Source organism: Dermacentor andersoni, chromosome 4 (assembly GCF_023375885.2).
Source record: "Dermacentor andersoni chromosome 4, qqDerAnde1_hic_scaffold, whole genome shotgun sequence".
Classification (NCBI taxonomy): Eukaryota; Metazoa; Arthropoda; class Arachnida; order Ixodida; family Ixodidae; genus Dermacentor; species Dermacentor andersoni.
Genome location: NC_092817.1, coordinates 205,316,909 through 205,344,564, shown reverse-complemented (window position 1 = coordinate 205,344,564; position 27,656 = coordinate 205,316,909). Strand labels below are relative to the sequence as shown.

General features: G+C 45.9%; 1 protein-coding gene across 2 annotated transcripts in view; it reads right to left on the bottom strand.

Annotated features, from left to right (window-relative positions):
- The window catches only part of LOC126538380 (pseudouridine-5'-phosphate glycosidase-like), a 350,937-nt gene that overhangs the window by 177,837 nt on the left and 145,444 nt on the right, over positions 1-27,656 (bottom strand). For both annotated transcript variants that reach the window (XM_072288013.1, XM_072288014.1), the window contains exons 8-11: positions 14,036-14,162; positions 12,407-12,527; positions 3,301-3,386; positions 2,362-2,489 (exon numbers count right to left, since the gene is read on the bottom strand). In XM_072288013.1, coding sequence (XP_072144114.1) covers positions 2,362-2,489; positions 3,301-3,386; positions 12,407-12,527; positions 14,036-14,162 — 462 coding nt within the window. The remainder of the gene's footprint in view (positions 1-2,361; positions 2,490-3,300; positions 3,387-12,406; positions 12,528-14,035; positions 14,163-27,656) is intronic.

The following is a 27,656-nucleotide window of genomic DNA, read 5'->3' as shown; positions in this document are numbered from 1 at the left end:
GTACTAATACATGAGGCAGTGAGCAAGTACAAGGCGGGACTGTTGGCGGGCCGGCACAGATTTTGTGCTTTGCGGGAAACGTCATTGCAGTCGTTAGGTTTAGACTTTGGCGGCTCTACTTCGAGTTGGTAGCGTTGCATTCACGTTGTATTCGCCGTACGGGTGCCAAAACCATGCACCTGTGTCATAATCAACTCAAGATAAGAATGACAAACCGATGCCACAAATCTCGGCAAAAATGACAGCGAAAGCACAGGCTGAAAAATTCGATAGGCTGAGGAGCCTAAGCGATCACTGCCAGCGCTTGTTGATCGCGTATTATCTGTCATGGTGACGGAGCGCTGATGGGCTCTGTTTCGTAGGCGTCGCACTCACGCACCAAGTGTGGTTATTTGGCTTAGCGGAATTGTGTTACCAGAATACCAGTGACGCAAACGCGCACATACGTGACCTCCACCGGCACGAGGAAGTGCGGGGAGCACCTTTGAATGTAGTCGACTATATATGGAACTGCTGCATTCTGCGCGCGCGAGTTCCGTAATTTCGTATGTTTTCCAACTTCCATATTGAAGTTTTCTTGTGTGTGCGCGGGGAAATCGCGCTGTTAGGTGAATTTCCATTTCGATCATTTTTTAGAGTCCGCATCGGTACAACAGGAAAGAAACAGGCAACACATTTCTCCTACTCAACGGACTTTATTGGTACCAATGCGAGCCTATTGGTCCTGAAAGCGACAAGTATACTGGAGCCCATTCAGGCAATACAAACTTTTTGGACCTATAGGTAAGCTATAGCTGTCACTTATGGTCCTATAGGTAACAAAAAGCTGCCAACTATTGCACCTCGCTGTTGGAGCCAATAGAAGTTCATTTGTCCTATAAGCGAAAAGTAGCTGACTGATATTAGTACCAATGACAACTATATTGTTCCTATAAGCAACCAACAGACGTCAGCTATTGGACCGTATTGATACCTATAGAATCATAATCAACCCCATAGAATCTCATGAGGTTGCTCTAATGGACCAACAGAAAGTTTTATTGTCCTATTAGCTAGGAAGGTACAGCCCTAACGACGTTCGTTGAAGAATGATATACACCGCCAACACAAGTCCCAAGAGTGCTTCATTTGTAAAAGATTTGTGCAGAACGAAACACAGACGAATTATTTATGTACATATAACATGTTTATGACGTTAACGCAGGAAAAAAAGCAGCCGTGCCACACGGGTTGCCGCGGCGTTCTATACGAGACGTCAACAATATCGCATATTTATGAAAGATATCCTGCTGGATAGCAATACTGTTTGGGGCAGCTGCAAAACATCAAGACCATCCTGGATCAGCGTCTCCGGCTTCAGTCTAAATATCGCCTGGCAGCAGAAAAAGGTTTCTCCCAAAGAAGCGGTGAATCGGAGAGCTAGAAATATCAAGATTGTCGAGGTGTACTGAGGAAGAGGTGTGTGAAATGAGCTTATGTACTATACGAATGAAGAGCACCTTGCAAGAGGCATTGCTCCGACATGCCATATATTGAAGTAAAAAGCCTCATTTAAGTTGGGGACTGTGGCGCCAATTGCGGCACCTCACTTGTGACAAGAACAGCCGTTCATAGAGGAATTTTCAAGACTTGTGTTAGGTGTATTTCTGAAGGTGACTGGGAGGTTGAAGGCACTTCAGCTGGGATCCTTTATTTAAATATCCGAGAAGTTGCTAGCAAACAAATGGAAGACTCGAGCTGTATAGTCCTTTTGGCAAAGAATGACGCCCAAAAGCCAGGTGGAATGTTGGAAAAGGAGGTGGCATAAAGGAGATACAAGATTAACGTCAAGTCCAGAGAAAGCGTATTCAGTACTTTTCGCTAAGTAAGCTACTACATAGGTGTCTGTCACTCTTGTATGCAGTAAGCTTATGCTTGATACCACATCCCTCTTATTATATTTGTTTACCTACACAAAGCTGCCCGGCTATTAAAATGCGCAATATCATATCTGTTACTATGCAAGCAAGTCGTTTAGCCTAAGAATCCAAAGGAAGCGCCATATATCATAGCTCTACATGTGTGTGAAAGCATTTGTAGTGCTTCTTTAGAAAACAGCTGATTTCTTTTAAAGCAAGCTTTTTACACAGGCATTTTAACAATTAGATAAAGATGCTATGAAAGGTTCTCCATGAAAATCATTTACGGCTTTTGATACACCACACCAAAATAAGACCGTGTTCCTTGTTGAACGGTAATGTGTTTAGCAGCCTCAAGTCTTCGGCTGCGCCGCTTTGCGAGAGGCAAACTATTAACAAAAAACACGTAAAATGGGCGCAATACCAGCTTTTATCACCACATGCATTTTCAAGTTCTAGCTACCGGTGGGGATGGCTGTCGCGGTATCGATGGACGAAACAGGCTGCGTTGCTTGTCCTCTCGTTCAATCTTGGAAAGAGCGCTGGCAATGTCCGCAGCAACGCCCGCGTTGTTTTTGATCAAAGCGACGTCTGATGCGTTGCGAGCTAAGGAATGAATTTAGATAAATGCAAAAGGCTGCAGAGAAATTGAGATTGTATGAAGATTCCGAAAGCATTGCAGCAGCAGGTGATGTCCCATATACTGTATATGTTTATATTAAAGCACATGTTCTGAGTGACGTTTTCCAGCAAGGTTAGAAGAATCAGCGCGAGGTAGGCCATATCGTGTGCTGTCTTCAAGGTGACGCAATTCAGCTATGTTAGTGCTAGTGAGTTCGCAAAGCATATCCGCTTGAAACGAAGTCCGAGGATGGCACCAGTTTCGAGATATGGGCCGTGAATCTCGATGCAAAAATGCCAGTCTTTTCTCTTACTTTTTTTCTTGAAAACGTTTCATGCATATAAGCAATAATGTACACGGAACATCTTCAAAATTATTATCCTAAATCTGCTGCAGTTATGAGAATTCATAGATAGTGGATGCGCCTTGCGAACTCACCGGCTACAATTATTAAATATAAATATTGGCCATAAAGTGAATAATTGAAAAGTTGGTGCAATCATGGTAATCAATTATGGTTTCTTGTTTCTCGTGGAAGCAATAGGCCACCTCCTCGAGTAATTTAGCTCAAGGATTAGAATTGCGTTATCCGCCACAGCAATGTGTAAAAATTTGTGCAGCTAAAAAAGCAGAATAGACTGAAAATAGGGACTTAAAATCCGGAGACAAGCGAATAGAGTGTAACGCTCAATTAAATGGCCAGCACTTTGAGCGCGAGCGAGTCTCGGTATAATCAACCTTAACGCACGTGCTCCTCATAGGAACCAAGCCAAAGGATACTGGCTCGCAGAGTGGCGCCCGCAGTCCTCTCCGTCAGTTTCTGCAGGATGAACGGCGTCACGGCGTTACCCGTCAAGTCGGCTGCCCTGTGAAAAGCAATGATGAAAGGTCAAATTTGGCGTGTTTTGGAAACGTGCGTATCTAGTTATTACGTGCCCTGGAGCAAAGGCAGCAGTTTTAAAGAACACAGCTTTCTTGCGCGTGCGGATACTTACGTGTGCGTATACCGCTTTATTCCCGTTAATTTGCGCAAAAATGCAATGAACGAGGTTGGCTAAATTGTAAACTTCATTTGTGTTTGACTGCATTGTTCAATATCGGGTGGTGCGATGCGTTTCACCCCGCCAGCTATATTTAGGTTTCTGACATTGGAAAAAAGATTTAGAAGGACGCGTACGACATGCTGCTGAGAGCCCCGGGTGCTGTGGATGATGCTTCAAAAACAACTGACCTCGGATGCTGCCTGGAAAAGTCAACTATTGCTTGATTTCACCAAACAGAAAAAAAAGGGTCCCCTTGACATTGTGCAATGCAAGACAAAGTGTTAGCGCTGCGCCTTCAACAAGGCGGAGATAATGCAGCAACAGTAAAACACGCAATGCTGCAAGGCTAGGAGTCTCCACAAAGAATGCGCGGAATATAATATCGCCAGAGGATTACGGGAACTGGAAATGTTAAAGCAGGAAAGCATTTTCACGTCCAGACTCGGGTACTATGTATTAAACAATAACATGAGCGAGTGCCGACGTGCCCTGGTTGACACACTAATCAGGAAAAGAACCAAAATCTACATCAAGGTAGCAATCAATGGTAGTGACAACCTTCCAGAAATGATAAGAAAAAAAACGGAAGACACTTTGTCGAGACTAAAGTGTGAAAGACTAAAGTGTGGGGAAGAAGAAGAAGAAGTCCCTCCGAGCGGCCGCTGCTTCTTCGGTGAGATATTGTTTTCTGTTTTCTTCAAGAATCAGTGCTGTGTTGAGACTTCGCTGTTGTCCAGAGAGAACGGACATCCCGTGGGATGCCTGTGTGCTGGAGATCGCGCACAGTATCTCGTGGTTTTGCTGCGCTCCGCAGTCCATCTACGCCTGCCACGGCGGTTGGTGGCAAAGAACACCGGCACGAGCCATATGTCCGACAGCGCATTCCTAGGCGCATGAGTGCCGCAGAATCGGCGCCGCACTCGGAAGTGCCACACCACCCGCCTAATGTCATCAAGCCGGCGACGCTAGTTTTCAACGCTGCCCTACCTTCCAGTGCATCTTCAGTGAATATGGCTGAGACAAGCGAAAGTGAAGCCAAGAAACCACGGGTTGACGACGACAAGACATCTACCTATGAGATAAGTGAAGATGAAGACATAGACTGCGATGACACGCCGTTCTCCTTGGTATCGTATAAAAAGAAGCAGCCTGAGGGAATTCCAGTTGTTTTTCGACCCTCACAGGAAGGGCGCAACTTCTGGCAAGTGAATCCAAACCGCGCTGCGTCGGAAATTGTCTCCGCGGCAAAGGAAAAAGTACAGTCATTCCGCGTGAACAGAGATGGAAGTTTCGCTGTGAACGTTACTTCAGTCTCATCTGCAAGACATCTTCTGTCGATGAGCGAAGTGGCTGGTTTGGGAGTCAAACCATTCATTCCGGCATCTTATACCAAGAATGTCGGCAAGATACGCCATGTGCCAGCTGAGTATACAGAAGAACAGCTGGTTGACTTCCTGAAGGACTTTGGCGTGACATCTGCCCGTCGTCAGGCACGCTACAATCGCCAAGAAGATGGAGCGGTAGAATCACGCCCTCTGAGATCTGTCATTCTCCATTTCAGAGAAGACAAACCAATGCCGCAACGAGTGCATCTAGGTTTCACGAGTCATCCCGTAGAAGAATATCACGGCCCTGCTCTGAGATGCTACAACTGCCAGAGATTTGGCCATTTATCGAAGAACTGCCGCAGTCCACGTCGTTGCAAGATATGCTCAGAAGACCACGACCATTCAGTGTGCAAGTCTGTGTGTCAGCCAAAGTGTGCCAACTGTGGCGGAAACCACACAGCTTCCTTCTCCGGGTGCCCTCAGAGCAGAGCTGCCTCAAGGTTGCGCAGACATGAGTTGAAATACGGAAGGCTGCCTCCTCGTAATGCGCCCCCACCCAACCTTGATGTTGTAAGATGCGCGCCCCCAACTGGCAACAAAGAGAAAGAGCAAGTGGTCAATATGTACTATTCTGCAGCTCTAAAGCACTAAGGTCGACAACATTCTGACAGCGAGCGACACGACCCACCTCCAGAGAACACTACTCATCTTGCCCAGGCTTCGAGTGAACTTCGCCGACCTTCTAAACAACGCCCTGTGCCATTGACACAGCAGCCTCACCTAACATCTGAGCGACTACCTCAACATTCGCCTCAACCACATCTGTCATCCCAGCGACCATCTCAGTCAGCTCTTCAGCGACCTGCTTCGAGCACACATGGAGCTTCAGCGTCGTTTGGTGATTACGCGTCTTTACCCGTGGCACAGATGATCCTGCCCGTGCTATTCACAGCTCTGCGTGCAATTCTCAGTGCCATTCCAGACGCAAACAACCTTCCAGAGGTAAAAGCACTGCTTTCTATGGAATCGTTGCTGCTTCCACAACCACCAACAGCTCTACTGCAGGCTTAAAATGAATAATCGTTATAACAATGTTTTCCTATTTCAGTGGAATGCTAATAGCCTTCGAAATAAGTCAGCTGATTTTCGCAAACTACTAGCTCAACATAACTTTCCTGTTCTATGCATACAGGAAGCAGGCGTACGAGATGACTTTCGTCTTTCGAACTATGTTATATATAAATCATCGCGCATTGCTGGAAGTAGTAGAGCGATGTTATGCGTGAGAAAAGACCTGCCGTCCTATTTAATACAGTCGAGCGATTCAAGCATACCGGAGTTCGTAGCATGCAAGATATCTTTTAGAAATACAAGCGTCACAGTGATCAGTCTTTATCTACAATGTTCTAGCAAAATATTAGTAGACAGCTTGGTGAATGTGTTTGGTATCGCAAACTCACATGTGCTGGTTTGTGGGGACTTCAACGCACATAACGTCATCTGGGGCAGTGAATATAATGATTCCCGTGGAAGCATTATAGAGTCTGCCGCAGAAAAAAGTAATCTGATTGTGTTAAATGACAGCTCTCCAACGTTTTTGCGGGGGTTTCGGTACTAAAGCTGTATAGATGTTACGCTCTGCTCCCAAGACCTTCTTGACGGCGTTGAATGGTCAAAGGACATAGAAACGCACGGTAGCGATCATTTTCCGATCCTGGTAAAACACCGCCTCATACGGAGTGAGGGGACCCGGCGCTACTCAAAGTATACTAATTGGCAAAGTTTTCGTCACCATTTAAGTAATTCATTGGGTGAAAATCCGAACTTTCAAAGTTTTGCAAATACATTGTGTGAGTCCTACAAGAACTGCACAAAGCAAGTCATTGTTCCAAATGAATACGCTGCAGTCGACGGCGAATATGAATGCCTAAGAGCTATTAGAAGGCGCGCAGAACGGGCTTACCGCCGCAGTGGAAAGCTGGACGACTACAAAATGGCACAGAAAGTTCAGTCAACTTCGCGAAGACGCTTACAAAAATTAGGTACAAGAAAATGGCGAGAATACTGCGCGTCGTTGTCTCCGTTTACTCCAGTTCCCAGAATATGGTCCGTTGTCCGATCTTTTAGTGGTCCAGTTACCCAGAGCCATCCCTTTCGAGCCCTTGCCGTAGCTGGAAGTACTCCGGAAACATCTGTTGCTGACGAATTTTGTCAACTTATATCCAGACCAGGAATTCCGTTTACTTGCCTACAATTTGCAAGTTCGACAACACTAGCAGAACAGAAGCTTCGTGCGTGCTTTATATCACAACATCCACAACTTGATTGTGAGTTTAGATTAAATGAATTAAAAAGTGCTCTTTCGTCATGCCGTACAAAGACAACCGCAGGCCCAGATGGTGTTACGTATGTGATGTTAAAGAACCTAGGTCCAGTAGGAAGAATGACTCTTTTGGAGATATTTAATGATATCTGGATAAGAGAGACTCTACCGGATTCATGGAAATTAGCTCGGGTAATTCCAGTGCTAAAACCAGGAAAGACTCCACTTTGTCTTGACTCCTACCGACCCGTCAGTCTCACAAGCTGTTTTTCCAAGCTAATGGAGAAGATGATAGACAGCCGACTGCAATGGTGGTGTGAACACACACATGTGTTTTCCGACCACATGACCGGTTTTCGACAAAATCGTTGTACAATGGATGCAGTATTAGATATTGCCACATACGTCGAACAGGAACAAAGCTGCGGAAATGTCACAGTAGCAGTATTCTTAGACATTCAAAGAGCATTCGACACTGTAAGTCACATACTCGTCCTTGCTGGTATGTTAGAGCTTGGCCTACACGGTCGAACGCTGCGATGGGTGTCAAACTTCTTGAAAGATAGAAAAATATTTATGGAAACAATAGAAGGAGAAAGTAATTATCACAGCATCACGCAGGGCGTTCCGCAGGGCAGTGTTCTCAGTCCGTTTTTATTCAATTGCGTCATGGCAGCCTTGCCACAAAAGCTCCCGTCTGGTCTACGGTATTCTCTGTACGCAGATGACATCTGCATATGGGCCTCTGGTTCTAATATACAAGACATTCAAACAACGCTGCAAGAGGGCCTTGATAGTATCGACACCTTTTTAAAAGAAAGAGGCATGAGTCTTTCATAGGCAAAGACAGCCGTACTTCCTTTCACTAGACGACAGTTGATTAATTTCCAACTTAGGCTTAACAGGCAAGCTTTGATGTTTGTGAAAGAGCATAAATTTCTTGGAGTTATTCTTGACCGCCAACTTACATGGGCTTCGCACATCCGCGCAATTGAAAAACAGACCAATGCAGTAATAAACGTACTTCGGCGACTCGCAGGCACAACGTGGGGGGGATCAGTCTCTTCGCTACTACAAGTTCATAACGCACTCATAAAACAAAAAATTGCTTACTCGGCACCTATTCTCCATGGTTTATCGCAAACTTCTGAGGAACGTCTTCAACGTTTACTAGCAAGGGGGCTGCGAGTGTGTCTTGGGGTTCCGCAGGCTACCTCGAGTTCTTTAGTAATTGCTGAAGCTCGTCACCCCCCATTTCCAGTCATACGAACGGTTGAAACATGCCGACATATTCATCGCATCTTAACCCAACACGAGAAGCATCCATTAAACCTTGCGCTCACCGAAAGAAACAAAAGCAACATTCACGATGTTGTTCGAGAACATAAAGCATTATTACCAAGATTTGAATTATGCAAAGTGGATGTTAGTTACCCTCCCTGGATGTTAACATACCCTAATATAGAGTTATCGGTTGACGGGATTATATCTAAGAGAGATATGTTCATAGTAGCCGCACAGCAACTGGCACTCTACCAAATTTACTCATTATATCCCCAGTACATCCACGTTTATACAGATGGTTCGTGTCATAAAAATTCCTCGACTTCAGCATTCGTCATTCCACATTTAGCGCTAGAGCAAACATTTAAATTATCCCGGGAGACATCTTCCACCATGGCCGAACTATTTGCAATCCTGTGTGCTTTGCGTTTCATAACTTTAGAAAACCATTCGCAAAAATGGGTTATCTTTAGCGATTCGCAAGCCGCTCTCACATTACTACAGAGCAATAAGAAAAATTCCTTGAACACTTCGATATTGTATGAGACGCTCAAAGAACTTACAAAAGCAAGCGCAATGAACCACGTAATTGCATTTCAGTGGATTCCTGGGCACTGCAATATTCCTGGTAATACTGCAGCGGACGCAGCTGCGAATCGAGCGCACAATAACGCAGAGACAACCAATCTTCCCCTATTGCGTAGTGAAGTCCGTCTGATCCTGAGACAGATTTCTTGTCGTCTCAGCAAAACTACCTCGTTTGACCAGCAAACTAAAAACTCGGAGTTATACTCAATAGACCCATGTATAAACTTATCAATGCCGGAAACTCTAAGAGAGAACAGAAAATTTCAAACTTTGGTACACCGGCTGCGTCTTGGTACTGCATTTACGAGACACTTCTTGTACAAAATAAAACGTGTCTCTAGTCCGCAGTGTTCTTGTGGACATCCAGATGAAGATGTGCATCATCTTCTTCTCGAGTGCTCGAAATACGATACACAAAGAACGGTACTGCAAGCTAATTTGTTTATATTAGACAGAAGACCATTCACTCTAAAAAAGATACTTGGCCCTTGGCCAACTGCGGGCCTTCAAAAAAGAGCGCTTCTTGCTCTGAAAACGTTTGTAGAGGAGACGAACATTTTGGGAAAATATTAAGTATTGGATGATCTGAATATGCTAAATGAGTTACATAAACGTTGTTCGTGGTGCATAGTTGGTTTATGTGGTGATCGCAACTTTTACGCAATACGTATAATTCTGTCCTGTACTTGGAGTGTATTACAAGCGTAGTTGTGTGTTTTGGCTGTTCAAAACATCGGACTTCATATATGCGTACGTGGACTGAACTCATGCACAGAACTTTGCGACTCATGTGCTGTTGGACTGTATATTTTTTATTGATCCGGTGTTCTACTGAGTGTTATATTTAGTGTCGCTATTCTCCCTTTTGCGCAAATTTGTTTCGTCAGCCAAGTGACAAGGAGTAGCCGGTGCCACCACATAAAGGCGCCAACCTCTCCTAACATTCACTTCAATAAAAAAAAAAAAGTGTGAAACGGCGGAAGCCTGACACCACTGCCAATGGCGATTTGTTGCGTCGCAAGCACCATGTAGGCACACAACTCGTACAGTTTTTGTGAATGTTTGTTTATTAAATGCCTGCAACATCGTTTACGCCTGTGTCTATCATTTCGATGTCTTCTGAGTCGATCATTTCAAAGCTGTCATCTGGGAGGATGTCGGCTTGCAACTCATGGCCGGCGAACTCCTTGTGCTTTAGTGGGTCCACATCCAGGATGGCTGCTTTGCAGCGCCTAACTGTTTTAGCGCCGTTTGTTGACCAGGAGGAGACGCGTCTTCCATGGTGGTGTCGCGGTGTAGTTGGACATCTTCATCATCCACTTCACTCGATTGATTTGTGCTTTCTGGGCTTGCCGCGGCAAGATGGTGGTCATGGCGTTTCCGAGCTTCATTTGCCTTGGTACCCGGAGATGCAGCGAGTCGCTTCAAACGCATTGCCTCTCTTGCGTTGGCCCGTCGCGTCCCTGGACTCTGTGGTGTCGGACGCGCCTCGCCGCCCTGATGCATGCGACGTATACCCTCAGCATCTTTTGAGCGTCATTTGCGTTCAGCGGCTGCCGCACGTCGAATGGTGGGAGACACTGGTTTGGCGAGACGAGGCATCCTTCCCACACGATACCGCAAAGTAAGCTGCCGCCACCGCCACCGTCACACCACACCCAAGCATACGGTCGCCACGCGCGCCTCACGACAGTGACCTCAGGCCAGACAGCGCCCAATCGGGAGGCCGCCTCAAGCGCCTGACGACAGTGACGCCAGGGCGCACCGTCGAACTCATGGCCACCATGCGTGCCGATGTGATGAGTCATCCTGCGCAGCGCCGAACCACCCCGACACCCGCAGTTGACGACAGTGACGTCCCGCACGCGAGCCAATCAGGAGGCGCACACCTGTGCCTAGCGACAGTGACGTCACGACACAGAGGTGGCCAATCAAAAGGCCGGAAAGCTGACAGTTTCTGCTAACAGCAGATGACGTTGACAATGAGCCATTAAAGGATGCCGCCTTAACTTGATTGAAGATTTAATCAGCGTGCGCAAGGTGAGAAATTAGACTAGTAAACAATCAGCATGGTAGGCAAATTCTTGTTACATTAGACTTCCATATCAGACACCCCGACATCCGAGATTCATCGACCGTTAAGCAACGCAAGATAATTCTGTTATTAGCTTCGACACCTAACGCATGGACAAGCTAAGAAACAAGGCACGCGAACAACGAAGCACAATGTACTGCCAGGAGTTTACCGCCGCAGCCAAGACTACACCTTTTTTCTACACAGAATCAGCACTTGATGCGTCAGACATAGCCATAGTTGCAACAAACAAAGGACCACCAACCACACACGAACCTTCCAAAAAAATCAATGGAGCAGATCTATCAGGCATCGATAAGATCGAAGAAATGACACCTACCTTCCAGGAAATGCATCATAATTACGAACAGTAGGCGAGCATGCAGAAACCTTAAAACTGGTGAGGTACCAAAAGAATACCGTAACGTCACAAAAAAAAAAAACATTTGAAAGCTATCGAAATACCCTGTATACCAGGACACCAAGCACCTGAACGTGAAACTACGGCTAACCTGCCCACACCAACCCAAGAGGCCCATTGCGCCAGGCAACTTTCTTCCGCAACTCTCACCGGCCATTTCTTAATTGAGAACCGCTTATCCTCTAATAATATCAGTACAAGAAGAATACAGTTCCAATCTGTCATCACGCATAAAATCATGCGGCAAGGCACATTACAAGCAAGTGCTAACAAATACTTGCTTACCGACAATGAGAAAAAGTTATATGAAGAATCGTGCCGGATCACCAAGCAATATTAAAGGACCAGAGTGAGCAACCTAAGACCCAATAAATTTATATAAAATTCAGAACCGGACGTCATAGCACCGCTCGAAAATCGTGCTAAGCCTGCTACCACTTGCCTGGTACCAAATTTAGGCTAGACCCCTGAAGATCAATGGCACCTGGCTGCTTACATCACATTGGTAATCATGCAAGCGGCTAGTGCGCCTATGAAGTTGCGGGTAGTGGGGGGTCAGGAACTTGGGCTCATTTTCTCTTGCAGTCATAACAAAATAATCGTCGGCAACTCCTTGAAGAAACGGGAGAAGAGAACGGTACTTGCAAATTTTCAAACAACAAATATTCAGCGTGGTCCTTTGAATTCCCAGACACTAATTTGGCCGTTTTCATTGGTGCCAACGGTAGACAAGAGCACTGCACATTACCTGGCGCTGTTGAAAACACTCAAAGATAAGCTGGTTTCGTTGCTGTTAGTATAGCTAACGCAGACAAGGTTACTTACTCTGCTTCCCTGAGCGCTAGCTGAATCGCCTCTTCGACAACATTTCCATCCACTTCGAACTCCTTCTGAATGGGAACCGCAATCAGCACACCGCTGTCCAAGTGAAGTGCATTTCGGCTTTCTACGCACAAGAGACAAGAGAGCACGGTTCCATGAAAGTAAAACAGTTTTTGCCGATATAAACAACATGTAGTTTAATGAAGCATCAAAGCTTCATTACATAGCAAAGTTCTGGTCCCCAGCATCTTGAAAGCCTTCAGGCAGCATGGAGGTGTTATTTGCCAGTTGCCTTGTCTCAGGTTCAAGTATCACATGGCACCTTGCGGCAGAAAGGATGTTCTACATATATGACAAGGAGACAAGAGCTTACTTATATCAATAAGAAGATGAGGGGACGTAGACAAAACGCCTTTCACACGCTTGACGACGGTCAATACCCATTACAAAAAACTTGGCTTATACGAGCATACATAATAACTACAAAATGGCCATTTATACAGAAACAACAATGAACAATCCTTAGGTAACATTTTAAAAGAAATCTATTTTACAAGTTGCACTCGAACGTTTATTGTACATACAAAATCCAAGAGAAATCACTCTCCTATAGTACAAAATCACTGCATGAATTTAATAGACAGGGTAGTCGATAAGAAATAACTTTTCGATCTCCGCCAAGGCCGTGAGTGGTAACGCTGGAGCCAACACTATCATGGTTAAGCAGAGTATACAGCATAAATATAAAAAAACTGGACGGGATGGTCCCATTAGTAAGAGCATCGCACGCGTAATGCGAAGGCATGGGCTCGTATCCAACTTTAGGTCGTTTGTTTAGTCATACACTAATTTCCCTTTATTTAAAATTTCTATATTTTCTACATTCCAATTAAACTAATAATTCCCCTCATCCTTCACTTGTTGTCATTGTTTCTCGGCTTCATGTAGTTATGACTTAAAATACCCGGGCACATTTGTAACCCTTCTACTATGAGAAGAGTAGTGAAAGTGCAAATCTCAGGATTTGCTGGCTTTTTAACCCGCATAGGCATTACAAGTAGCTCGGTTAACATGTGCGTGTTCAACATCGTTAAAGGGAGTGTACATCAGGCGCGATAAGGTAATGTGGCACTTATTTCAAGTAAGAAGAATAACGCAAGGACGTCCTAGCCGTCGCACGATAGTTTTCTTTTTTAAAGTTGCCAATGTTTCATTTCAGCAGCGCTCATTCGCGACAGTGTTTAGTTTCTTCATTTTCATTTGATTTGATTATTTATGTTTTTACTGTTACTTATTTCTGCACCACAAAAATTGCCTAACGGAGTCATTAAAAATGAAAAAGTAAAAATAAGGAAATTGAGAGTCACTTAAGTATCTTTACGTGCTTTCAATGCGAAAGCCTAATGACTTCTCTAAGTTATCCAATTAAAGTTCTTTTGATCCGCTTCATTCCACCCTAATCGACCTTATTCTACGCTTTTCTTGTCACTCGTGGCGTACAACATTGGCCTTTTACCTTCATGGGAACACAATGCTTTCGCATTAAAAAAAGTCGTCAGAGCATCCGCTTGAGCCTGGAATGGTGTGCACACAGCTGTGCCCTTAGGTTTAACTTGGGCACGCGACACCCACCGATAAGGGAAGCAGCCTCGGCGGCGTCAGCAACGCGCCACGGAGCCTGGTGCCCGCTGCGGACGGCGAAGAACGCCGGGAACTCCTGGCTCTCTCCGAAGGCTGCCACGCAAACGCCTTCGGTCTCCTGCACGAAGAAAATTGCCGCGGTTGCCCACGGAACACAAACTTCGTCCAATGATCGCTGCGGAAGTGGCGATCGGAACAGTAACAGGTTTAAGGCAGGAGAGGACAGAGGGAGAGCATTAAAAAATCGTACTAGACGCGAGACAATGCTTCCATTAACATCGGAGCCAAGCATAACTCACTTCCGTGTGGCGGGGAGCGTAAATTGCTGCTGTAAAAGTCGGTCATACATTCGTACGGCTCGATCAAATATCTGCTATTGTAAACGTGTATGCTACGGTAAGAGTGCACATGATACTTTGCGAAATAAAAAGTTACAAAAATCCCTTTGCGTTCAGCGTGTCAACACAGAGAACAGGTTTGTACTTCCAGTATTAAGCACGGGTCGTCTGCTCGACTTATGCCACCTCCTGTGCCGTGAAAGATCGTGGAGCCGCTAAAGTTTTGCTGGTACAGCGCATAAGAGCGCAAGTAAGTGGAACAAACTAGCGACTAACCAAACTATTCTCTCAGTGTGCGGGTCTGTTCTAGTGAGTTTGTATTTTCGCGTAGAATTTGTGCAGCCATAGACTCCGTTGAACGTTAGTAAACGCGCAGTGTGAACGTGACGCTTGTCGCGCTCGCAGTATACTTGTTTACGTAAAACGCACCTGTTAAGCCGTTTAATGAAAATGAACCGGAAACTGCTATGTTGATGTTGACCACAAATGTGGTCAGGTTGAGGAAAATGCAATGCAACGGTTACGCAAGACGCACAGCTTCTCCAAGCCTGGTTAGAGTGCACTGGACAACCAGGTGCTAAGCAGCGAAGATGCACTTATGTTGGAACTGTCCCTTCTCCACCGTTCACTGCGTAAGAAATCTGGATGTGGAACAAGCTGTCGGGTTCGCGCACGTAAAGAAGCTGCGAGAATAGGCCGCTTGGCACGGCGCATCACGCGTCAGCCACGGAGAACTACGTCAGCTTCTTTGAACTAAGTTGAAGACGTTCAACGCCAGAGCTGGAGTGATAGCGCTGGCCGTTGCAGCGTATAAAGTCTATATATAAACTAAACCGTAAGTTGACGGCGAACTTCTGAGTTTACCGCGTCGTAGTCACCACACCGGAAATTCTGGCATTAGGTGAACATCCAAAACGAATACCGGTGTCACACGTCCGTACGCACACAAAGTGTTATAAAATGAAATTAAAAAACTGCAAAAGCTCCGTTGCTCCAAATAGCTCGTGTAAAAAGCCGGTGTCGTCAAGAAATTTATAGGGATACCGAACAGAAATATGAAAAAAATATGAGAGAAGCATCCAAGTTCGACCCGGAAGACGCGACTATTCTCATGCGCAGTGCTTATTTGACATTTTTCAACGGATGGGTGTATTTTTGGGGGATTGATTGATTGAGTCAGTGATTTTGCCGGTTGCACGGACGCGGCGGCGGCGGCGGCAGCGGCGGTGGCAGCGGCAGCTGTAGTTGTTGTACCAAGGCGTTGAAATTGTTCCTAAATTGTTTCTAAACTGAACAGTGTACAGAAACAGGGTGGCGATTTAAATGTTTTGTCTACAATATTCACACGCCTATACAGGCAGCCGAGCACTGCTTTTACTTCTTAAACCATTGTTTATCTCGCAAGCTGTCAAGTGGAGTGAAATGCATCGCTCACTGTGAGCAAGGAGAGAGTGAAACGTTCTTTTCACTGTCTTTCTGAGAGGGGGTAGAATGCCCGTTAAACTCTTGCGGCAATAGAGAGTAAAACGTAGCGTAACTTCCTCCTTCAATGGTAGGAGTCTGGCCCTGAACATAGCGATGCATCACTCACCCATGCTGAGCAAGGAACACACCGCTTTTTTTCTAACAGGCAGCCACAGTGCAAAGGGAAGCGGAGTCGGCGCTCTACTTTCTCACCGGAGTTGCCCCAACGCGCGTGCGCACAACATCGCGGAACAGCACAGCACCGGAGAAAGACAATCCGTCCAGCGTGCAGGAACCAAGGCTATCCAAGGGAGATCGTGTGTCAGCTATCTTGCGACGCCGCGAAAGCAGGACATTCGTTTGTCATTGGTTGGATATAGCAACAAATCCTACACGGTAAGTGAATTCTAACTTACGTGTACATTCTGCTTATATAACATGCTATCGCCACGCAGTCGAGGCGACGTTTAGCCGACGCGGTTGACAATGGACTAGGCAAGCGCGCTGCGTCTTTCGTTGTCAATCAAAAAACGCCAGTTGTCGCAATAACTGCATGTGATTTAATCACTTGCCGCTATCCCTAAGAGCTTTGAAAATAGCAAACGCTGCCTCAACCATGGTATGTTCAATAAGACTCGAGGTGAGGGGACGCATAAGATGGTTTGTTTACCAGCCCATGATTACGAGCCTATGCTTAGCGTGCTTAGCGTGTGTTTTGTGTGTTTGAATCTATTTAGTTTAGCAGTTTACTGTGTACGGAACGCTGTTGACAGAAGGAGTCACATAATAGGACGAGTCATTTGCTGGTGGCGTGCTTTCGTTATAACAAGACGTTGATGGTGTCTTTCGACCGTGGGTAATCTGCGACCCTTAAAGTTACGTGCAGCGCCAGTGCTAGTTGGAAACATTGCCGCAGGCATACAGCTGCATGCTGCGTGGGGTCAGTTGGACGCGTAATCTTGAAGTTACTGAACGTGCATGAGGAATTCATATTATAGGATGAATAAGACTAAGCTACCTTTCTCATGTATTAAAATGGTGTGATTATATGTCTGATTTTATGTCCCATGTTGCGGTCATTCGGCATGGTGCGAATGTGAAGGCGTGCTTATGTGTACAAACTCAATGAATTGTCAAACGACTAGTTATGCACCAGAATCGAATATAACGGCTACCGTGCGGAATTAGTTGCAGAGGCGCTTTGCGTACGCTTACTATGTTGCACATGCATGTGCATTTGCTAATATTAATTGGCGCTTCAGAGGTACGTCCTGTGAGCCGTTACATCACCCTTCATCTGGGAGTTACAAACGTAATGTGTGCATTTTGCTACTGCATGGTAGATCAAAATGTGCTTATCGCTTTAATGTTTTTAGTCAAGAAATAAAGTAGCAAAATAAAAAGTTACCTTAATTCCGTGTCACCAGTCGTCTGTCATACAAAAAATAAACAGTTGGTCTACTAAACTCATAACTGTGGTCTAACTGGAACATTTACGTGCCTTCAAGAATGTAAAATGCTATCCTTCGAACTGCAGTAATAGTCGAGTCTGTCAAAAATGAAGTCCACTGCCTACCTCATAAATGAAAATAAGTTCGTGTCTTTAAGTAAGCTTAGATGCGGGCCGCAGTAAACTGTTTGTTAGTCTTGAAAAATGGGTGAGCTTTCCATATCAAACCTTGTTGCCCATTCTTATCGGCAGACGCCGTAATATCCACAGAACTGGAGGACCATATTTTACCATACTGGGCATCATGTTTTCAGATATTATCCTCAAATTACGGCCTCCGCAGTGGTACAAACAGAGATGGTGTGGGCGGCACACTGGGTACGTGCGTAGGATGTGTCATAAGTGGTGTTTATGACACACGAGAAAAATGACAGACTTTTGGCAACTCACAGTGACGAATATTCTATTTATTAGTAGAAGTATTGTAACATTGGTGCTGAACAAGGGTGAACTGTGGGTTATTTCTTTTTCCTTCAAATCTAAAATTTAAGTAAATTTAGCAGTTGATGGTTGCAGCCATTCAGATGTTTCGCATGCATTTCAGTAGGAAGATTAAAATAAGACATTCTTTTAGTGCAATGATATTATTTCTCGATTATTTGGTGTGGTTTTACGCCATGTCCTCTTGTTGACTTCTCCACTGGACATTTTTCAGGCACCCGCACGGACACAAGGATGTCAAAGAGCCAGCCCAGCACGATTCCACATGATGCATAGGAGTGCACTCCTAACTATCAAAACGCCTTACCATGCAATTTAAACGATAAAACTAGAATGTCGGTATATTGGGAGTACCATTTGACTAAATGCCACGAAAGCTTTCAAAAGACACTATGTCACACCAAGATCAAAATTCCCTCGTGCTCTTGGCAGTCATGGCATAGCATTTTTTTTAATGTCTGTGATGGGAAAGTCAAGGCTAAGTATGCTCTGTGGAGGCAAACACATAGGACCAAGTGTCATTGAAAAGTTAGAAATATGTGTTAAAAACATTAGTTTCGTGAGTAGTAACCAATTCTTCTCTTGCCTCTCAGCAGATATATCCATGTCACCAAAGAATAGTGGTACAATAAAATTGAAGATTTCATTAGTGACATAAGACATACTTGTAATGAGCACGGTTCCTGTGCTGACTATAAGAAGCAACAGGGCATGGTTGGTTAGCTGCCGACATAATTTAAGAGCACGTAAATGCAAGGTTTCAAATACAAACCACTGTCATTCCGTACATTAAACGCTGACATGAAGCAGATAGATCTTTATGTCTTCAATTTTATCTATTTTTACGCCTAATTTTAGAGGTATGGCTGCCTCCTTGGTTCCAGAAAGAGGAAGCACTGGGGCAGAGTACCCCAAGTTTAAGAAGTCATCGTTTGCGTACATGCTCAAGGAACAAGTTCATTAGAACCGCTCGGGGCTTCCAAAGTGGGAGCAAGGCCTTTAACAACTGTCTACACTGTGGCGCCCACCCTACTTCTTAATGAGATGCCAGAGTTGCTTGCAATTGAAATATTATTTTGGCACATGTAAATTGTGGTTTCTCCTGTGAAATACTCATATGTGTGCCTCTGGCAGGTATTTGAGATTTTGATTGGAGTGGCTGAATCTACTTGCCAGCCAAGTACGCTAGTAGAGGCAGGGATGTGTTCAATGCAAATATGAGAGCGTCTGTGTGAAACACTTGTTCATCAATTCGCGGACGTGAACATATAGTGTTAGTCAAACAAAAGCCCCTTAGATTGATTGCTTCTGCAGGGAAAACTTGTATAAGGCAAAATAAAATCAACAGATCTTTGCCAAAAGAAATTTCTGGACTTCAGATAGAGTGCCCAGTGCGACAATGTATTAGTATTACCAGACACACATCTCTTTTTTTGTATTACTTTAGTGTATTTTATTCACTACAATAGGAACAAAATCATTGGTTTCACGTAGCTGGTTCATTGCACAAGTATGTGCATGGCCTCACGCAAAATCCATGGGCATAGAAGGGATATGAAGAACAGGGTGGTTCCTTTCCAATTTTACGATTTGCTTCTTTTAGAAGCAGGCGGTTTGGAGGAGTAGAAGCCCGACGTTTGGAGGAGTAGAAGCACGGTGTTTGGAGGAGTAGAAACACGAGGTTCGCAAGAGTAGAAGCCCTCGGTATGGGGGAGTACAAACACTTTGGGGGAGTATTATTACCCTTGTGGTGAGAAAATTAGCACTCTGCGGTAGAGTACTAGCACTAGTGGTGGAGTAATAAAATTCTGTTGGAGGGAGTTATTCTGCTCGCTCTCAAAGGGGGTCGATCTATTCTGGAAAAGGGAGATAAATATGGGACAAGCAGATACTCCCTCAAAAGAGTTAAACTATGTTTTGAGAGAGTGGCGCGACCACTGCGGGCGCTACATGAAGCTCTCCCATTACGTTAAGGTGAAGTTTTATGAACAAATAAAAGGCTGTGCTCTCATCAGGGGCTGCATAATCAAGCACCTTTTTTAGATCACTATCTATCCGACCAGGTGAAAAGTACAGAAGGACCGTGCGACTATGATGCCACAGCGTTGACATACCGCAGCTCTCCCGCAAAGCACGGCTCGTCTGATAGTCACTGCCCTAGAAGTGTTCGGAGCACAGAGAGTCGCGTTTTGACGGTACCTATGCTGGCTTCGATGGGAGCGCAGCGCTAACCCATATCCTTCGAAGCTTCAGCTCTGCCAGAAAGGTAGGGCATGGCTTGTCTCGCCCTACGATAATTTTTGTCGTACCCTTGCGTGTAGGAGCGTAGAGGCATTCTCCTGCGTTGTGTCAGGTGCTTCATTGATCACGTTACAAAGCAGTACGCAACACAAACGGCGATATTGAAGACTTGGGCACGAGCTCCGCTTGCGGAAACAAGCATGCGGCCGCGGGGAACTGCGCAATGGAGACGTCGTTCGCTGCCGTCCGGCGCAATTCATGCGGGTGGACAGACGCGGGCGAGGGCCGGCACGCCGGTATCCGGCGCAGACAACCTTACGGACACACCACGTCATCTATTTCATGGTGCGGCCGCTAGACGCGGTATCTAGCGAAGAATGCAATAAATGTATTATTTTCCGCTAGTTTCAGTGTGAAAACATGGTTGTTTCAACCACTTTTAGCAACCAATCTTTCATTTGGGCTAAAAGATGTGTTCAGTATGCCTTTAGGCACTGGAGGTAATGGCATTAGCGGATCACCTCCTGAAACTAAAAAAAGCTGGGTGTAAAGGCATGTGCAATTTACATAAACTGTGCTAAAGCTATTGTCTGTCTTTCAATATGTGTACATTTTAGTAAAGGCCAGAATACATGGAGCGAACTTTCACGACGAAGTTCGGGCGGCAGAAAATCTGGCGCGGCGCGGCGCCGTATGTTCGTCGGGCTGCGCTACATGGAGCGAAGACAGGCCGGCCGCCGCCGGCGAGTCGCTGCGTCTGGCTGCGTTGTTATCAGTGTGGCTAGACGAGGCAAATGCGCTGTCGTGAAACACATGAAAAAAAAAAAAACTTTAACGACAATTATTATCGCTTCTGAATTACAGAACACTGTAAAAACGCGTAAAATTTTGTTTAGAAATGATTTCTAGTCTTTTTTATTTGTTTGAGACATTCATGTGCCATGTCGTTTAAAGAAAGCGGCGATGCTATGCGTTGTGGCAACACTGGGCGGCTAAACTTTCGGCTTCTGCAACTCCGCGGCTGTGTTCTGTGGCTCAACGCGCGCGCGGCCGAAGCAAGCAGACCCGGAAGTAGCGCACGTGAGCTTGTCTAACCATGGCTGTTATTAACTTGTTAAATTCCAGCCGCGCCGCTTTGGATGCCATGAGTACGAAAAGCGGGAGACCGGCGTGAACGATGGAGCGGGATCGGGATACACGGACAAGTGGGGAAGCCTAGCCGGAAGTCGGGGCGGATAGTGAGACCTGATTGGCTCGCTTTGGGGCGCCGCTCGTTTGCCGCTTCCGGTATCGTCGCCGCCCGACGAACTTTTCTGCGCCAGTTGGATCGGCGGCGAACGACGTTTTCTCCGCCGCCCCGCGTCGCGCGTACGCCGCCGGGCGTCGAACGCCGACTATTCGTCGCATATTCGCTCCATGTATTCTGGCCTTAAAACGTGCATAACAGTTAGCGGTTTCTGGCACTTCTCGCCAATTGGTGGGTATTATTCTCCAAGTATAAGATTGCATGATGCGTGTGTGCCCAATCCTTAGTCGGCACAGGACAACTTCAATAAACCGTTCCTGGTGACGCCGTGGTTGCTCAGTGGCTATGGTGTTGGGCTGCTGAGCACGAGGTCGCGGGATCGAATCCAGGCCACGGCGATCGCATTTCGATGGGGGCGAAATGCAAAAACACCCGTGCACTTAGATTTAGGTGCACGTTAAAGAACCCCAGGTGGTCGAAATTTCCAGTATTCCCACTACGGTGTGCCTCATAATCAGAAAGTGGTTTTGGCACGTAAAACCCCATAACTTCCTGGTGATTGAGTGCATTCCACTCGCCAAGCACGGGTTTCGTAAGATGTAGCATGTAGTTTTCACAAGAGTCCATTCGTGTTGCCCTTTTGACATCAAGGACTTCTGAATGGCTTGGACATTATCTTTGTATGGAAGTGTGTTCGTTATGCCTTTGTACGGTTGGCATGGACGCTCATCTATCTGCTGCTTCATGTCCAGGTATCGCAACATGGCTTGGGACCCAGCAGAAGAGAACTGATCTCCCATTTTTGTTAGAAGCCACCATGCTTAAAATGTCCCCTAGCAGGCGTTCACGCTCAGATTACAGATGTAGAGCCTTTAGTGTATTTAACACTTTCAGGGTCAATGCCCTAAATATACGGCTCCGCGAACAAGTGCAAAATGATCGATGCCCTATATTTACGGCATCGTCTGCATGTTCAAAAAGCGCGCCAATTTCCAAATTTTTTCTTTCCTGACATGAGCTACCACTATGTCGAAAACAGGGAATCTTTTTTCTCGCGCCTCCCTCTCTGTTTTCGTTGCTTGGTTTGTTCTAGAGCTAGTTTTCTCCGGCGCGCCTTTATACTAAGCTCGCGCATTGGCGCGCGCGCGGGCTGGCGGCGGTTTGGGTTTTGTTCCCCGGGCGGTTTCAGCTTCTTGCGCTGGCAAAATTGACGGCTATCTCGTTACTAATTGCACAAAGGGCGGCCGCCTGTTTATCGCTCGTTTAGTGCTCACAAGGGTGAGCATATGAAGGAGGCCGCAGTGCATGCGTTTCCTTTTTTTTTTTTTTTTTCTTTGGAGACTCACGATATCTGATTGCCTCTGGTTGGCGGTAAGATGAAGATTAGCGGAAGTTTGTCACACGTTTTTTCTTTTTTGACGGGCACACAACCACACAGTTTTCTTGAGTCCGGTCACCTACGCAGTTCGATTTCGCTATGGATGTACATATTAGTGTAAGAGCCGGAGCATTTGAGACTTGCGAAATATTCTCGTGTGCGCATATTCTAAGCCTTGAATTATAACAATGCACCAAATTCTGAATTCTTATAAGTTTATTCCCTTTTTTATTGTTGTTATTCATAAATAAAGAGTACATATATACCAGCACGAAATATTTTTTTCTTACTTTACGGTCACCCTAAAAAAATTACGGTAATTTTTTTTCGAAATAGGTCCCTCAGATTTGGAATCTGCAATAAAAAAAACGACCCTGGTCCGTCGCATATGGCGAAAGAAAATCGACCCTGAAAGGGTGAACGAGAATATATGTCTATTTTCGAGCTGTTGGTGATAATATTTTTAACGAGTCCACATAGCACAAATTTCAGCAGTGAAAAAAAGAGGCATGCTGTGGTATTCGAATAATTGTTTCGCAATTTTTCGTTAGAACCCCCACACCCCTGTGTTTTTGTTTTAGAAGCACATGTGTAAAATTATGTGCATTATTTATTTGTTCTGAAGAGCCTGGAAATCCTATATTATGTTTTGATGTGGGGTGTCTATTCATTAGGTTTGTGAATGTCCACACACCTAACTGCGGAAAGTTGAACCACGGCGGCAATCGTGGCTTTTTAGCTGCCATGAGGACCTCATAAGGAATGTCCTAATCCTGACAGTATTCGTCATATTGTAAGACAACCAACCTAATTTCGGTTTATTTAATTAGTGTAAGTGTGAGTTGCATTGTGTGGCAATCTTGTAGCATATGTGCTGCCGTGATGACTGAATTCATAATGTGTAGAAAGAAGTAACGCTATGTCCTGCTGTAAGGGAGGCTCATTTCAGAAATTAGTAAATTCGCGGGCACTAGTTGGAATCCGTTGGTGCAGGACAGGGGTAATTGGAAATCGTAGGGAACGGCCTTCGTCCTGCAGTGGACATAAGACAGGCTGATGATGATGATGATAATGATGACGATGATGATATTAAGAAACTTTCGACAGGTTATGTACGGTAGGCACTACTTCTAAGTCGCAGTCTGATATTATGCACTCGAATCAAGTCGTCAAACGTATGACAGTCTTGCTGAGCCATAAACTATAGAACCATAGTCAAAAGAGCTACGGACAACAGACCGGTAAATACCTACGAGACACGTTTGGTCGGAACCTTTGAGAACATGCAGTGCTTTATTTGGCTTATTTCTTGTTGTGTTTATGTGGGTCGGAAAGTTATGTGTTGTGTCAAATGTTACTCCTAAAAATATATAATCTTGTTTGACCAGCAGTGTGGCGCCATCCATTGTCGGAACTTGGTCGCAGTGTAGCCCTCGTTTTTGAGAAAACAAAGCTTTTCTGTCTGGAGAAGCGAAAGCAGTTTTTGTTAGCCCATTGCGTAAGCTTATCTATCGTTCTCGAAGTTTATTTAAGCTGCCTCTTACAGGTAAAGAAATTTGACCTGTGGGAGGTCACTTGCAAATCGTCATAGTATACAGAGCCCATAAAACGACATTATAACTTTAACTAAGTTCATTTTGACTATTAAATGTGTTGCGCTGAGAACAATGCCATGTGGAATGGAATTTTCTTGCGTAAATGTATGTGAAAGTATCGTGCCGAGAATCACCTGAAATGCTCTATTGGACATGAAAGCAGCTAGACACTTCAGAATTTTACCATGTGTCTCCAGGCTAGCCAGATCTCTTAAAATTCCATATGCACACATGGTATCATAGGTTTTCCTAATCAAATAAAGCAGCAAGATGGTATTGCTTGTGTAGAAATTCACATCAATTTCGTGTTCTAGTCGGTCAAGGTGGTCAGTGGTTTAGGAACCATTTTTACATCCACACAGGCGAGGGTCTATTAGGTTTCTTGATACTAAAATAAATGTGCCTTACGTTAATGATGCTTTCATGTGATTTTTCCAGGCAGCCTGTCAGGGCAATGGGTCTGTAGCTGCTGACGGATGTTGGACATTTACCAGCTTTTAGAAATGGAATTACTATCGCCCTTTTCCACTTTTCCGGCATTAAACCAGATTCCCAGATTAAGTCAAAAATTTAAAAAAAAATTATGGGGTTTTACGTGCCAAAACCAATTTCTGATTATGAGGCACGCCGTAGTGGGGGACTCCGGAAATTTGGACCACCTAGGGATCTTTAACGTGCACGTAAATCTAAGTACACGGGTGTTTTCGCATTTCGCCCCCATCGAAATGCGGCTGCCGTGGGTCAAAAATTTAAGGAAGCCTTCGCAGATGCTTGGGATATGTGTACTAGAATGGAGCAGAGAAACGGGTCGCGAGCTACCGCTGTTTCTTTATCTGCAGAAAGGACAGTTCAATTTCTGCAGTGCGAGAGTTTTTTTCATATACAATTCATTTAGGCGCCAGTAGTCAGCAGCTTCCGTTTTTCAGCAGACTGCTTATACTTTAGAAATTCGTTTGAATAGGTTACTCAGCTAGATACATTAAAAAAGCCAGTTTCGCCCGAAAGGCGAAGCACCAATTGCGATTGCAAATCAGTAGATAGCTATACGAAGAAAAGGTAGTAGCCTTATCGGCCGTATCAACTTTAAACATTCGCTCACTAAGTTAACAATGAGACAATGTGTAAGTGCGACTGAGCGAGGACGTAAAAAGAGACACACAGAGACTGTGCTGTCTCTGTGTGTGCTTTTTTCTACGCCCTCGTTTAGTCGCCTTTGCACTTTCTACTATGGACTCAAACCAACTGGCAGGCCAGCGTCCTTTAACATAATTAACAAGCACGGTGTCACGCGCGCACAGCTAAACATGAATACATCTCGCACGCACGGAAACTCTGTCAGAATGCTGGAGTGAGGAATTGCGGCAGCAGCAGCGACCGAACTGACCTTCGTGCACCTCTTCCTTCAGCGCTAACGAAACCTCGAAAGCAAAGCGCATACGACGCTACCGGCACTACCCAGACTTTGCAAACATCGCAGATCGCCTTGAAGATGAGGGCCGCACGGCCGCGCCGTAAACAGCAGCCGCCGGAAAAGAACGCCGCTCGCCTCGAGCGCGCCACAAGAGGGCCTCCTGGCTAGCACACGCGAGATTGAGCCGCCGGATCACCCTCGCACGGTGTCACATACAGAATACGGCATGCGGCGACGATTCAATCGGTTGGTGTAGTGTTGTTTGTGTGCCTCGACTTTAAATAACAGTATCGTGTAAGATGTGTAATCTCCCCTAGTGTTCCTCATCCGTTCCCATTCGTTCAACATTCGTTAAGATGTGAGGACTGTTTATTCATGATATGCATGTCTTCCACGATCCTTGATGGAGCTGTTTATTGATGATATTGTTACGTAAGAAGACGCAGATGAAAAGCTATATACAAGTATATTTACAACGTAATACGCCGCACTTGACCAACAGGCAATAGCCCGCGCTGGCCTCCAATCGTCGTCGTCGTCTTCTTACTGCTCGCCTCTTCGTCATCGGTAATACTATTCCGTAGCACTACCCCCGGCGGCAAAAGCGCCGTCCCGGACCGACTAAAGGCCGGACTCGGAAGCAGTGTAGTAGGCCTTGAGCCTACTGACGTGCACGACATCACTAGATGCCACAGTAGATGACGAGGTTGAGCTCACAGGGGCAATTTCGTATGTCACAGGCGTCACCTGGCGCAGCACGCGGTAGGGCCCTGTATATCGCGAAAGGAGCTTTTGTGAAATTCCGACGTGACGAGAGGGCGACCACAAGAGCACGAGCGCACCAGGCGAAAACTGTACGTCACGGTGGCGGGCGTTGTACTGGCGCTGCTGAGTGGTTTGCGAGTCCGTCAATCGAGCACGGGCAAGCTGGCGTGCATGGTCGGCGAGGGCGATGGCGTCGCGCGCATACTAGCTTGTTGAGATCGAAGCAGGAGGAAGTGCCGTGTCAAGGGGCAAGGTCGGTTCGAGACCGTAGAGTAGATAAAAGGGAGAAAATCCGGCGGCGTCGTGCCGGGAAGAATTATAAGCAAATGTGACGTAAGGAAGGGCAATGTCCCAGTCGTGATGGTCCTTGGAAACGTACTTGGACAGCATATCGGTATGAGTACGGTTTAACCGCTCTGTCAGGCCATTGGTTTGAGGATTGTATGAAGTAGTCAGCTTGTGTTGAGTGGAGCAGGAACGTGCAATGTCGGCGATAACTTTCGAGAGAAAGTTACGACCACGGTCAGTGAGCAGCTGTCGCGGGGCGCCAAGAAGTAAGATAATGTCACGCAAGAGAAAGTCCGCGACGTCAGTGGCGCAACTGGTAGGGAGAGCCCCCGCGTGATAGCGTATCGGGTGGCGTAATCAGTTGCGACGGCTACCCATTTGTTCCCAGAGGATCACGTGGGAAAGGGACCGAGGAGGTCTAATACAACACGAAAGAACGGTTACACAGGAACAGTGATCGGCTGGAGATGACCGGCAGGTAGCACCTGAGGTGTTTTCCGACGCTGGCAGGTATCACAGGCAGCAACATAGCGTCGGACGGAGCGAGCGAGACCAGGCCAATAGAAGCGGCGGCGGACGCGGTCGTACGTGCGGGTTACGCCAAGATGTCCTGCGGTAGGTGCGTCATGCATCTCAAAGAGCACAGTTTGTCGTAGATGTTTTGGCACGACAAGAAGAAGATCAGATCCGTCAGGGAGGAAGTTCCTTCGGTACAGAATGCCGCCGTGGAGGACATATCGGCGAACGGACGCGTCGGTAGGTGTAGAGCGCAGACGCTCGATGAGTACTCGCAGCGATAGGTCTCGGTTCTGCTCATCGGCGATGTTAGTGAAGGCAGACACAGAGAAAATTCCATTGGCGGTACTACTGTCGGCGTCGTCAGGCTCGTCTACCGGGTAACGAGACAGGCAGTCAGCGTCTTTGTGTAGTCGGCC